The sequence below is a fragment of the Leptonychotes weddellii genome, chromosome 6 (genome assembly GCF_054177405.1).
Source record: "Leptonychotes weddellii isolate Sample4059 chromosome 6, ASM5417740v2, whole genome shotgun sequence".
In the NCBI taxonomy this organism is placed as follows: Eukaryota; Metazoa; Chordata; class Mammalia; order Carnivora; family Phocidae; genus Leptonychotes; species Leptonychotes weddellii.
In genome coordinates this window covers 82,715,492-82,730,013 of record NC_138374.1, presented here as the reverse complement: position 1 = coordinate 82,730,013, position 14,522 = coordinate 82,715,492, and the positions used below count along the sequence as shown (strand labels likewise).

At 53.8% G+C, this 14,522-nt stretch overlaps 1 protein-coding gene across 1 annotated transcript in view; it reads left to right on the top strand.

The window, feature by feature from the left end:
• The window catches only part of SDCCAG8 (SHH signaling and ciliogenesis regulator SDCCAG8), a 217,892-nt gene that overhangs the window by 199,675 nt on the left and 3,695 nt on the right, over positions 1 to 14,522 (top strand). The window contains exon 16 of the mRNA XM_081823178.1: positions 8,970 to 9,096. Within this exon, the coding sequence (XP_081679304.1) occupies positions 8,970 to 9,096 (127 nt within the window). The remainder of the gene's footprint in view (positions 1 to 8,969; positions 9,097 to 14,522) is intronic.

Here is a 14,522-nt window from a genome sequence, read left to right as displayed (position 1 = left end):
CTCACATGGCCTGATCCTTCTGAAGAGAAGAGCAGGGGCTTTCCCCCACTCGCTGCCCCTACACAGACCCCGGTTCCACTTCCACAAGGAGCCAAGGCTGACTGCAAATTTGAGGGTGTGAAAAACTAAAGGAGCGCCACAGGAGCATAAATTCCCTTGGCTGGCAATGTAAACTCTCCCCAGAATGGCAGGACCTTTAGAATGAAAGACTCTGTTACAATCACTGTAGAACAGGGTGGATTTGAGCAAAGGAAGTTTGAATGGCAAAGCAGCCATCGAAACTGCCTTCATGTTCTAAGTGAGGGTGACCAGCAGCTAAAATATGTTCCAGACTCCTCGCCACTTGGCTTCTTCTTGCTGACTCTGTGCAGTCACATTAATGAGACAGAATTATGGAACTTGTGGCAAGCGATTTTCAAGTATTGGAACCAACTGTACAGCTTTGCATGAAGATGGCTTATTCACCACAGTTCATTACCTAGAGCACTGAGGAGGGTGACTGGGTTTTCAAGCTTGAACTTGGGCAATGGGTGTTGTTAGGACCAGAGCTCCCTGCAGGGTTTGAAGATGCGGACACAGCGAGGCTGTGTAGAGTCCCGGTGCTGTGGGATCATGACTCTGTCATCCCCGAGCCCAGCGGCTGGCAAACTTTCTCTCTAAAGGGTCAAGTCGTCAACATTCCATGGAATTTTCGCGTCGCAAAACATTATTTTTCCTGGGATTTTTTAAATTAGTCATTTAAAAATGTAAAAACCACCCTTAACTGGCAGACTATACAAAAACAGGCAGCAGATGGGCCCTGGGGTGTGATGTTTGCTGACCCCTGTTCTAGCTTATTCTCTCATTTCACGTGGGAGGAAACTCAACGTGATCACGTGCTTTGCTTAACTTCTCCTGACTGACATCCAAGCTTGGGAGTAGACTACGACAGTTTCCATTTGGACAGTTGGCTGTTCGAGGATCAAAGTTGGAGCCATGGAAAAAACAATTATTCTCCATGAGAACTCATTTTGCATGCGGGAGTAATACTGGGAATTACTGCCTGCCAGTAGTTCCCACACCCGAGAAGGTATGAGCATCACCCAGGGGTCCTATGAAAACGTATACTGCTGGGCCCCACCCCAGAGCTGCTGATTCAGGAGGTCTGGAGGTATTCTCTTCTCAGTTCTAGAAATGGAGAGTGTGAGGTTGACGGAGATCTAGCCTCCTGCCCGAGGAGAATAGATAGTTCGTGGTGGGAGTTTGAAGTCATGTCTCCACGTCGAAGTGCAGCAGTCTGTTGGAGGATTCTTTTAAGTTAGTGGTGAATTTCAGTAGCATATTTCAAGTCATTTAATGTATGTTATGCTCTTTCGAAGTTATCACATATGAAAGCATACTGACACTATAGATGAAATCACAGGTCTTCTCTTTTGTATAAACAGTATCCATTGGTAAGTAGTTCGTTCATTCTGATGCGTTTATCCAGCACCTTGCTAAGTGCTGCAGATGGAGAGCTGAACGAGACCCCGTTCCTGTCCTTGGGGAACCCGAGTGAGTTCAGTGGGAGTGGCAGACAAGCCACGATGATAGTAAGTGGATGGGAGCACAGTGGGATGGCTGGGATGGTGGGCTGCAGAAAGATCGGGAGAGTTGAGGGGCCAGTCTTCAGAGCCAGGAGTCTGAGCCCTGTGGATTGGAAGGGTGAGGGAGGAGGTGACTGGAGGTGGTCCCACCCATGAGAGACAGACACAGAGTGAGGAGCATGTCATTCGTGCCATGGTCATCCTGGAGTTGTCTGAGCTTAGACAGATGACTAACTTCTGTGCCTGGCTTTTCTCAAGCAAGAAACAATACCTACCTTTTGGTATTGTTAGGAGGGTTAAATGAGTTAGCAAATGTAAAATGCTTACTACTCGCTGGGAATAGTAGAGAAGTGAGTGCATCTTTTATGGTCAGATATTTGCACCCTTTAAATCCATATGTTGGTTGAAAACCATTCTTCATTTCCAGGAGGAGGCCCCCTGTCCCAGTGAAATCGTGGGTCGGAGCGTTTGAGAACACTTATCTAACAAGGGGAGGGCAAATCTTTACTATAGCCAGAATGACCAAAGGAAGGGGCGCCGGTCTGAAAACATTTTAGGAGGAAGGATATTTGACCACCACCCCAACCCAAACCAAAACAACACAAAAACAGGAAGAAAGAGAAAAAAAGAAAGACTCCACAGTAGTTGGTAGGAAGCTGCTGGGTGAAATTAGTAAGGGAAACGAAAACCTCTCATCTAAAAAACCTGTATTTATGGGGATACTGGCCACCTCTGGAGGAAGAAGGGGGTGGGCCTGGGGATGACCACGGGGGCGGTGGCCCCTGGGTGCTGTTACCAGCCTCACGAGTGTTCATTTGATTAGTATACCCATAAGTTATTTACACACTGCATATATTTTGTATGTATCACATACAACATAAAAAATTTAAATATATGTACTCACTTGCTTTCACAGTATTCACAGCAAATGAGTGTCTGAAGCATAGGACCAGAGCCGGCAGCTCGCAGGGCTTCTGTTTTGCATAAGATATTTTACCCAGCCCACTCAGCTCTACAAAGTTGTTTTCTATTGCACCACTTGCTCCATCTTATCCTGAAGTCTTGCATATTAAAAAAAACAAAAAACAAAAACGCCGGTTGTGATCATGCCGGCAGGGTGTGGCGGGGAGGATCGCTGTTGGATCAATAGAGCGGTGTCCAGGCCCCGCACACAGAGCAGCCCCCTCACATCTGATCTGTGGGCTTCAGAAACCCAGGCCCACTTGTTCCCATGGTAACCGCACCCCCCCGTGACCCCCCCCCCCCGGAGCCTTTGCCTCAGCCAGCCCGTGCTGACCGCTCTGCTCTGCCCCAGCCTAGCTGCAGCTACTCTCCGCTCCCCCCCGCCCCCGCCAGGCCCCCCACTCCTGCCCGGTGGTGGCGGTTACACAACCGCAGGTCCTTAAGGAAATGGGCCCTGCCCCTGCAGTCAGGGTGGCGAGCCCAGCCCGGGGTAGACAGTGGCCCGCAGGGGCCCTTCCTCACAGACTGTCTGAGCCCTCAGTGCCCTCAAGGGCAAGGGCGCACCAGCTGCCTCCTGGGGATGGCTGGCCTCCTGCCCCAGGCCGGCCTGGCCGCGGCTCTGCTGGGTGCCGCGAGTGCACAGGGCAGATGCCAAGTACGTCCCAGGAGCATCTGCGAGGGACGGAATAGCTGCCCAGTCCAGAGATGAGCTGCGCGCAGGCCTTGGGTAAGAAGGTCCAAATTAGGGATTGAGCTCTGGAATCAGACGCTTCCCCTGATCTCCCCTGCTGTGTGTGGTTCGCAGGCTGTTGGGGGCTCCTTCTCGCAGGAGGGCCTGCTGCCCAGACAGACTCCAAAGCAGGCCCCGGGAGGGTGGCCCCAGTCTCTCCTCTAATTCCTCCGTGCCATGGGGAAGAAATGGCTCAAAACAAGGGACCCAAACAGAACAAGAAATTGCAAGCTCTCAGATTGACACTTAGACTCAGAGCTGAACCTTGAAAATAGGAGGGGTCCCGCTCCAGGTGGAGGGACCCCCCAGTGCCAAGAACATACGTGGGAGAGCAGAGGGGCATCTGGGTGGCTGGAGAGCAGGAGTCCTTGCAGGGCCAAGATGGGGTGAGATCGTCCAAAGGGTCAGTCAGGGTGCCCGTGTCCATGTGAGAAGGCTCTCCCTTGGCTCGGCCTTCATGCCCCTGCCCCTGGTCAGTGCTCCTGCCCTTCCTAGCAGCTCCCTGGCCACCACCCCGTTACCTTGCTTCTTTTCTCGACAAATACCTGTGCCCTCCGAACTGGGGCAGAACAGGAAGGCTGCAGAGCAGGGGTTTCCCCTTGCTCGCCCGGCTGGCCTGCCCCCTTGCCTCGGGGCTGGGGTGGGTGGTGAGGGCCCCAGTCTTTGCTGCAGGTGCCCCCCCCACCTGGGGGAGCCTGGCACCCTTTGCCTCGAGGAGTTCCCCTCCCTCCTCCACACCAGTTCAAGCCCCTTCCATCCTCAGCACCCCTCCGCTCCCTTGCCTTCAGCCAAGCCCCTCTCCCCCTTTCCAGAACGGTCTCCCCTCTTCCGTCCCTATAAGCGGGCTTCCACCACACCTCCCTACTGACAGGGCGGGCAGCCGGGGCCAGCCGGTCCATGGTTTGTTCCAGCACCAAGTGGCATCTCACGCAAAGGCCCCCTCTTCCTCCTGGAAAGCGTCTCCTCGCTTAAGCTCCAGGTCCTTCTCTCCTGGCTGTCCTCCTTCCTCTCGGTCAGTCATATGTCTCTGTGGCTTGCTGGCTCCCGGCCCCCTGCTAGCCTGTAAATGTGGCTGATCCCCGAGGCCCTGCCCTGGCCCACTGCAGCAGATGTGCAGAGCTGATAGCCTCCAGGGGGCTTGGATGCCTATATAGAGATTTTTAAATATTTTATTTATTTATTTATTTGAGAGAGAGAGAGCACCCAAGCAGGGGGAGGAGCAAAGGAAGAGGGACAGGCAGGCTCCCCGCTGAGCATGGAGCCCAACTCGGGGCTCGATCCCAGGACCCCAACATCACAACATGAGCAGAAACCAAGAGTTTGGACGCTCAACCGACTGAGCCACCCAGGCGCCCCAAGGACACCTGTATTTTGAACAAACTTGAAAACCTCTGCCAGGCTTTCCTGGGTGAATCTTGCCCCGCGTTCATGGCCACACCTCTCAGCAGGTGTAGCCCACATAGCTGGACATCCAGACAGACCTGTCCCAGGCCCCAGGCTGTGTACCTGCTCAGTGGGTGCGCGGCTCACAGGTACCTCCCCCTGACTCCAGAACTAATACCCCAGGCCTGTCCCTCCTCCCATCCTCTCTTTCCCGGTGCAGGGACCACCACCGCCTGGAGGACCAGGTCCACGTCTGTTGGTTTGGCTGCAAGCTTGCTGGGGCCAGCATCACTGACGCTGTAAGCAGCCTGCGGACTCTGGTCCAGCTCTCGGTTCTCGGACAGCATGGCCTTTGCAGCACCCCTTCTCCTGTGGGGAGCCCCTCCTACCCACCCCCCCCCCCCAAAGACAATACCCATTTCTCTTTCTCATCCTGACTTACCGGCTGAGTGGCCTGAACCAGCTCTTATCCTGTCTGTGCCTGGGTTTCCTCATCCTTAAAGTGGGGATAAGACTAGTTCCTGCCTCGTGGGGTGGTCGTGAGCACTTAGCGCGGTGCCTGGCATGTGGTCAGCACTCTGGAGATGGTCTGTTTCCTGGGTAGGCGCCAGCACCCTGGACCCCACGCTTGCCCCGTGCCCACTGGTTTCCCTGCTTTCATTCAGTCTAGTTCAAGTGCCGAAACTTTCCCTTTTCCAGCTGGTCTCTCCTTAATTGGCTGGGAGCCCCACCCCCCCAAATTCCACCCCCCACCCCCCCTTCCCCGCCACCTCCAGGGACCAGTTGTAATTCCTGATGTATTCCCAGTATCTACCCTATAGTACTTGACCCATGAGAGGTGCTTACCAAGGAAGGGTTGACCGGTTGATTTGTTGAATTAACTCAATGAACGAACCATTCCTTAACAATAGTTAAGAACACCTCCGAGCTCGAGCGCTTCCTGTATGGCTTTGTGCAACTTCACTGAACCTCTCAGCGTCAGTTTCTCATCTGTTAGCACCTACCTTTTAATTCGATAATCCATGCGGGGGGACTACGCTCAGGGCTCAGTAAACGTTAGCCGCGCTCCGTGGTGGGAACTGCAGCTGGGGCTGGCTGAGCGCGAGCACTTAGAAGGACAAACATGAGAGCCATAAGCAGCATGGAAAATAAAAGATGACTTTTGTGTCACAGGACACCCCAAGATATCTCTTCTAACCGATGGTAGTGAAACCTCCAAGAACAGAGTAGAAGCAGGGTTGTGCGGTGTTTGGGGCCGGCTGTTCCAAGAAATAACTTGTTAATTAAAAAAAAAAAAAGTCTTCCCAATATTCCTAAAACACCTCAAGAGGGCTGCTATTGAAATTTATTTCCTTAACCGAGTCCCTTTTATCTAAAATCTGGGTTTCCTTCTTTGTTTCTGTCTTTTAACAAATGTGGGTTTGGGTTTGTTGTTGTTTTTTACCTTTTCTGAGCTTGTGACTGACTTTGTCGCAGCACGTGAGTGACATAATAGAGGCTGACCTTGAACAAGGAGGGAGCATGTCTTTTAAACGGGGAAGAGTCCCCCAAGATGGACTGCCCTGGGGTGTGCAAGTTGGCTCGCACTGTGCAGCTGGGGGGGCTTCTGCCTCAGGGAAGGAAGGCTCTCCCGAGGTCCTTACTCCTCACTTCATCGGTGGTACTTCTGCAGGACGGCACCCGGCTTGATTCAGCCACTCTGGGTGGGGCCTGGGTGCTCTCAGGTAATCGCCGCCGGTATCTGAAGCCTACGGTTTGCAAAACGCTGCCAACAGAGCCTGGCCTAGGTCTTGGGGGCTCCAAGGGAGGAGGGTCTAGGCAGGAACTGGCCCCCTTTCTGGCTGTAAGCCATTGTGGCTGGCCCAGGGCCGGCATTTTGTGCTGTGAGGAGAGCAGGGTTTGGCTCAGCCCATAGCTCTGGATCAGGCAGCCACCTCTTTCCAGGAGCCCAGAAACACACACTGAAGCCATTAGTCCATAGGACTGTTATCCCATTTGATCAAAGCACAGGGCAAGGGACCACATGGAGAAAGGCCACTCCTGGCGCCTTGTTGCCGTTAAGCCTTAATGGTGTCATCCATTTATCCCGTGTTTCTGTTGCATTTGTTTCCAGACAGCATGAAACCAGTGGGCTACTACCTGGCTAGCGCTTAGCCTGGGGCTGTCTCCACACCCAGGACTTGATTGGGGGAGGGGGGAAGCCACCCAAGGGTTTAGACAGCTCAGCTGCTAATGATGATGCTTGTCGTCTGATTCAAATATCCAAGCAGCAGGTTGTCTGCTTCTCAAGGAAAAAGGCTCTTCTCCTCACCTCTGCATCTTCTACAGGCCCACTCCAGTGCTGGGCAACAGAGCAGATGCTCAGATGAGCAGTGGCTGCCTGCATCTGTCGGTGTGTCAGCCCGGGCAGAGTGCCCCTGCCCCGCGCCACCCCAGCCCGCTGGCGGGGCTTCTGGGCCGCCCTGGGATGTCCTCGCCCCTCCAGGAGACGGTGCAGGAAAACTCCCGTTTGGTCTGACGCCCGGGGGTGGTTTTGAGGCTGCTCTCAGAAAACCTTGTCCCCATGTGACAGTGTGATGGGTGGCCGTGGGGACAGAGGGGGCTTCCCACAGCTGCAGTGCCCTGGCTTCCCCAGGATCGGAGGCAGGGTCACAGGCGCCAGGGGGCATTACTACCGTGTATGCAATGTCGAAGCAGGAAACCGCTCACACTTGGTTGGAACATCGTGGTGTTCGGTTCTGCCCCAGCCTGATCCGGGACACTGGGAGGCCAGTCAGGGCCGAAGCAGCCGACCCTGGCCCTGAACAGCCACACACACAGGAGGGAAGAACTAAGTCCTGCCCTGGCTTCTTCCTTGCGCTTTTTCCAGAACCCAACGGCGGCTTGAGGCTAGGGGGCGGGGCTTGGGCCTGTGGGCGGGGCCAGACGGCGGCCTCCCGCGCAGGGGGCAGGGCGGGCTGTGTGAGCATGCGTCCTGCTGCCTGGGCGCCCGCCGCTGGCTCTCGGTTTCCGGCTCCTCTCACTTGCTGCAGTAGGAAGTAGCAAAAGGCCGGGGTGTGCTTGAAAAGGGGGAGCCCGTAGTGCGGGAGGAGGAGGACGAGACCGGGGTGGGGACGCGAGTGTGTCTTCGGGGACGGCTTGAACAAAGATGCCCACAAAAATCCTTCCGAGGTTGAGAAGGGCGGGCAGGGCCCGCGGTCAGTGCAGTCTCGGAAATGGACAGGCTTGCAGGTGGCAGGAGAATCTGGGAGAGCATGAACAATACTAGAGTGTCATTAGGTTTCCCAGAATGTAGTTTTACCTGTCTGCAGGTGCCGCCTCCCTGTTGGGTTAGGAAAGGAGTCCGCCCACCCCCAGTTCCAGGTCTCTGCCCTCGTCAATGCTTGGTTGTGCTGGGAGCGCACGAGAAGCTTGGCCGGCCACAGGAAGGCTTAACCGGAGGGCAGCCTGACGCCGGTGTCTGCACATCACCTCATGGCCTTTGACTCAGTGAGTGTTGGACATGTAGCCTGGAGTTTGAAAAGCATCTTGAGCTTTTAAAATCCTTTCCCTGTGAAAATACAAGTTAATTTCACCATTGGTGCTTTTGGCCGGCCAGGAAGGGTGCAGGACACAGCCAACTTCTTTCCAGAACAGTTCTGGGTAGTTGTGCAACTCTAAATTTAATCCAAAGCCTACATTTCCAGGGGTGAGTGTGCTGTAGGAAGCCGTCTGTGGACAAATGAGGATAATAGTTTGAGTGAATTAGCAAGTCTGGAGAGGAGGACCCATCAGCAGAATGACAAATTTAGGATCTTTAAAGACATCTGGTCAGCGATGCCGGAGCTCATGATTGACTGAGTGATTAATAATGGAAAACCCTTAGTTCAGTGTTTCTGCTGTCCCTCACCCACTTCCCCAGCCAGGGCGGGCCGTCTGCTCCAGCCTGCCAGAGACGTTTCCAGCTGAACAATGGAGGCATTTAGGCCCCTCATCCTCGACCTCTGTGAGTTTAAGGTTTCAGTTTTGCTTCTCCTTATCCAACTTCTCTGTGTGTTTCCTCATTGACAACTCCTGGAGAAGGCTCCTGATTCCCTTTCACATTTGATACAATTCCATTCAGCTTAATCAGTGCTGCGTTCCAAGAGCCTGCTTGTGGCCAGCACCTCGCCCCTCAGGGTCACCTGGATTTACAGCTCCGGGTTCACCAACCAGGGCTTCCCTCGGACACGCACAGCAGCAGGACGCATTGAAGGGCTGAAGTTGGCCATTGCCCCCCTTGCTCGCTGCAGCTGGTTGCCCCCGCGTCTCGGGACCCATCCCTAACTCTGTGGTGGATCTCTCTGCAGGCTAAAGCAGCTGGACAAGCACAGCCAGGCCACGGCCCAGCAGCTGGTGCAGCTTCTCAAAAAGCAGAACCAGCTTCTGCTAGAGAGACAGAGCCTGTCAGAAGAGGTGGAATGTCTGAGATCCCAGGTACTGTGCAAACCCAGCGCAGGCGTGGGGGGCCGGGGTAGTCCTCTGGGCCGGCTTACCCACCAGAGAACACAGCAGCGTCTGTGTGGGGGGCTTTTTCTCGTTCCTTGTTTCAGAGCTGTGTCAGAACAGGTGAAATCCCCAGTGATCCCACTGGGCAGCTCGTAAGCTGGCAGGGGGATCCTGAAGATTATGCTGGGCACAGTGGGGGCACGGATGTGAGGGCCATGGGCCTGCCCTCTTGAGGGAGCTAAGGTTCATGCACAGCAACCCTCGATTCAGCAGGCCACACTGAGGGGCGCAGCCCGTGGAAGGACATGGAGGGCTACGGTGGTGAGCAGCATTCTTGCGGGAAGTAGACTCTGAACCGCCCCTGGGGGATGTGTACAGTTTGAATTGGTTGAGGAAAGAGGGGCTGCCAATTGGGGGAGCCACGGTGAGTGGACTACAGGAGTCTTGTCCGAAGTCAGCTGCCGGGTAATTGAGCCCAGCAGCGCTACCGGTAGAGCGCACACTAGCTCTTGCTACCCTTGAACGAGCCTGAAAGATCGCTTCTTGTCTCCACTTTGCAGATAGGGAAACCGAGGCACCAACAGCCTGCTCAGCTAGCAAGTAGGGACACTATACATGGCACCTAAGGCTGACGCCACAGCCCCAGCCTTCTGTTGAGGGTAGACCTGGGGCCACCAGAAGGGACAATGGAGGGAGGAGAATATCCAGGTGAGTCTGCAGGGTGGCGTGAGACCTTTTTCCCCTGAGTGGCTTCTCTTCCTGTCAGAGGAGCTGTACTTTTTGCCCCATCAAGCAATGTGTTAGGATAATGAGGCAGTCCAGGGGCTGGCCACGGTCTCCTCCTTGTCTTAGGACCTTGTATTAGGATGGCCCCCAGGTGCCCACACAGTGAGTGCTTGGAATGATTAATGGGAAAAATGCCTCTGGAAATGAGAAGAGGGGGAAACTGTCATTCTTCTTTCAAAATGTGCTGAATGGGTACCGGGGAGCCGCTCTCCTCTGAGGGAATTTTCCCACTCAGCGCACGGAAGCCCTCGCCAGGAACTACTCATTTTTCCACGTAGAGTAAGAGAACACCCCCCGTGCCAGGCGCTGAACTATGGCCTGGGGTTGGGGGCCCACCAGTACACCGTGGCCCTGGTGCCACTGACCCTCTCACACCACCATGGTCGTCCGGGAGGCCTGCAGACAGGTAACTGTGAGGATCACAGATTCAGGGCCTCTGTTCACACATGCCAGGAATAGGCATTTTTAATAAGCTGGTTGGGTAATTCTGAGGGACTCGGAGCCCTGGAGGCTCCGAAGGGCTCGGACTCGACCAGGGCCACAGCCCAACTGTCTGCACGGGTCCTGCAGGAGGCAGGGCGAGCGAGCTGTGTGTGAAGCCAGCCAAGGGTTGGGGCCACCGGCTCCCCAGGCGGGTGACTAGGCTCCTGTCACCGCAGTGGAGGGACAGGGGCTCCTAGCATGAATGAATCCTTTGGCTCTAGGAGCCAAGAACCACTTCAGAATAAGACTTGTGGGGCGTCTTCTGTACAAGCTCCGAGCACATGGCAGTTTCCTGTTGATTCTGGACCAGAGCATTGTCATGTAGGGTTTCCCTTTTAACTCCCCATCTGCCTACCTTGCAGCCATTCAGATCTTAACATGGACCATCGATGCTTAGAAACCTCTTCCAGGGCTTTAAAAAACTTGATAATTGCCAAATGGATTGCAAAATTTTCATAAAATGCATTTAAAAAAAAAAAAACCAAAACCTCAAAAAATCCTCAGAAAAATGAGCAGGTCTTTCTTCTCTTGCCTGAAGCCACAGAGATGCTTTAACCATCCTGAGTTATCTGATACCAGCCCATCTGGCTCATCTCTAAAGGGATCTTTCAGATTCAAACAGTACATTTGGAGTTATTTTAATATGAACAGGACAAAAGACATTTCATAGAGGGACTGTTGGCTTTCAGTAGCAAATACTGGTGTTCAAAGAAGAGGCAGGGATCCAGTTTTGCAAGCTCGCTGCGGAATATCTAAACCGAAGGCCTGCTCTTTCTACCCAAGTGTGGCATTAGACCTACTCGGCCGTGGAATAAACTGGAATTGTGAGTTTAGCTTCCAACCATTGAGGTGAACAAGGCCGCTGTGTGCTCCCAGCAGGGATGTTGGAGGACACAGCCTGCTGCGAGCTCCCGAGTGACTGACCCCGCTCCCTGTTTTCCTGGAGAGACACTGGTTCATCTCTCGTTTAGGGATGAACCGTTTAAAGGCTTCCGTTTTCTCGGCCTGGATGGATTAAGCATAAGGACTTAACTGCTTGTATCAGACTCTCAAACTCTGTCCACCCGACACCCAGCAGGGAGTGGAGAGCTCCTGGCCTGGGCTGCTGCTCCGAAGCTGAGTCCCAGGCCTCTGGTTTGCTCCCAGGCCCCGAGCCCTGGGCCCTGGAGCAGATGACGGACCTCGGGTCGGCCTGCCGCCTCTGACGGGAAACTGACATCTGTTCAGAAGGCTTTCTTATTCTCAATCGTTTCTGCTTACATCCTGAAACCCGCACAACAGTCTGGCAGAGCGAGCCGGTCGTAGTGGTAAGTAGGCCACGGTGACGATTTTAACCATGACAATTCCCGTCTTTCCCTGCAACACTGCTGGTGTGCAGGCCGCGGGCTGCCAGTGGGCCTGGCTCAGGGCTTCGGGGCCGCCTTTCTTCGTGTGACTAAAAGCGGTGGCTTTGTTACTCTCCTGCCTCATGCTGCGGGTGGGGGACTTCTAGAAAATGGCTTTTAAAATGTCCTCAAATGGCTATGCTGGTCATCCTGAAGACCCCCACCCAGCCTGCCTGCAGACATGGCCCCACGGCCCCTCCCTGGGCACAGGCCCTGTCGCCTCTTCTTGGTGGGCACAGAGACTCTGGCTGGGTCTCAGGGGAGTGGTGGTGGGGCCTGGTGGCTGGGAGCAGGGGGTCAGTGGTCTGGGACCCAGCGCCTGGGGCTCTAACATCTGGCCAAGGAGGGTGGCACCAGCTGCTGAGATCAGTCTCTTCTTGGGGAGAATGGCAGCTGAGAGATGGGAAAGAACAGAAGTTGTCCATTTAGAGGATGGTTTTATACCCCCGAGGGTTTGTGGAGGAACTACTCATTGGGCAATGACTCGGGGTTCAGATTTGCGTCTTTTGATAGCCACCTTCTCCCCCGGGCCCTAGGGCTCCGTCCTCAGTGCTCAGTCTGGGGAGGGGCGCCCTTCCAGTCCCTGCAGACGAAGCATCTCTACAGTCAGAAAGCTCTCCTGAGACTGACTTATCAGTGATTAGTCAGTTGGCCCTGTGACTTTTGCGTATTCTTGGCAGTGAACTGACTTTCTAATTTGATTCAAACTTGTGCTTGGATCCAGCAGCCACATGTGATTATAAGGAAAATCATGGACATTGTCTCATTACATGGAAGGATGTGGCAAGAGAGCTGAAAGGAGCGAAGAACCGGGCACAGGGGAGGAGGGGAGGCAGGACCCATTTGTGACCTGAAGCCAGGGGCAGGGCACCTTCAGAAATGGCCGCTTGAGGGAGGGTCACCAGGCGGGGGTCCTGCTGAGGAGTGGGGGGTGCCTGCCGCTCGCCCCGGATGGGACCTGGAGATGTACGCAGGTTTGTGAGGGTCCTTCCTGAGCCTTGGGGGCCTCGCCGGCCTCACGTGGGTGCTTCCCCAAAGTTAGCTACCTGCAGGACAGATGGTGCTTGAATAGAACAGCAAATACACTGAATAAAATAAATTAGAAAGCCTCCTCCTGAACCAAGAGTTTTTGGAAAGAATTCTAAATAGATGAAAACAAACAATTTGATTTCAACCAAATTGTTGTTTTTTTGTTTTTATCCTGATTTTCACCCGAATTGTCAGTCTCAAAAATAAACACTGATACATTCCCAGAAAATATTTTTCAAATAAAAACTGACTCTGTTAAAGTTTGCCCTGATTCTTTCAAAACTGTGTACAAGACACTGTCAACCAAAGTGACTTGCATATTTTTTTAAATACACTTGAACATATGCAGCTAAAATGTCATTAACTCCCTGCTGCCTGAGTGTTTTTCAAGAGTGACACGAGACCCCTGGTGCTGTGTTTCCAACATAAGGGTCTCGCGACCCTCAGAGAAACTTCCCCGAGCAACTCGAATAGCACAGTTTAACTTTTGTGGGTTTTTTTTTTTTTTTTTTTTTGTCCCCACGGAAGGCCCTGTGTGTAATTAATATTGAAAAGCACATACGGCTTCATTGAAGCCAAACTTGCTCTTCCGTTTAACAGTTCAGTTTGTCCAAGAGTGAATAATTTCAGAATGAGACTCATGGAAGAAAAATAAATCGAATTTTCTGTTGCTTCAGACACACTTGCTCCAGTTATTGCTTCCTGAGTCAGACGTTACATTTTGCAATATAAATTCACAATCAAGATTTTAAAGGGAGCTAAATATTTTAATCCAATTAGACAAGTGAACAAAACACTGAATATTGCATGGAGTGTGGAGAAGTGGTTCTTGCCTTTAAAAGACTGTGATTCCGTCACATTACAACCCCAAATGTCAGTGTTGTCTTTATTCTTAACGCTTTCAAACATGAGGCAGCCAGAGGCTCCTCTCTGTGCTGTTGGTGACACTGTCTGTCCTTTGGGAATTCTTAAAAATCTATTTACCATGGAAACATGGTCCCTATAAAACACAGACACCTGCCCATGTGCAGAGGAAGTTTGCGGGACTCGCGAGATTCCAGAAAGCTGGAAGATGACATCGTGGGATTGCACGAGGTGTGGGACCCTGGTGTCGGCAGAGCTCCGAGGAGGAGCGGGGCGCAGGAGTTGCCAGATCCGGGGGCGCCTGGGCACTTTGACCCTGGCCTTGCGCGGTCCTCCCCCCCCCCCCCCCGGCCGCCGGGCCGCAGGTCCAAGTCCAGCTCCAGCTGCTGTTTTCCAGAAAGCCAAGGAAGCATCGCCCCGCCTTCGTTCTGCAACGAAGGCTTTCCCGCCTCTGCTTTTCCTTTCTCTGGTTTCTCCTGATGCTCCCCGCTTTGGGAGCCCAAACACAGGGAGCCAGGCCTGTGGTCCCCATGGTCTAGGGACCCTGGGGCTTTGACCTCTGTCTGCACAGACCAGTGGTCGTCAGAGGCCCGAGGGGAGAAGGACCGCCGGGTGTGCTGGTGACCTCATCGTGAACTCTGGGCCCGTTTTGCACCTGCCCACAGCCAGATGGATTCCTGGGAAGGTCAGTGAGTGTGTAGGCCACTTAGCGGGGCGCAAGGCGGGACTCTGCTGACCCGGAGGCAGCCCGCCGTGTGCCCTGCGCCTTCTGCCACGTCGCGGGCCCCCCTGAAGGCCATGTTCCACGAAGTTCTGCAGAGGACTGGTGAGGGCACCTTCCTCCGAGCGAACCGGTGACCACCTGGA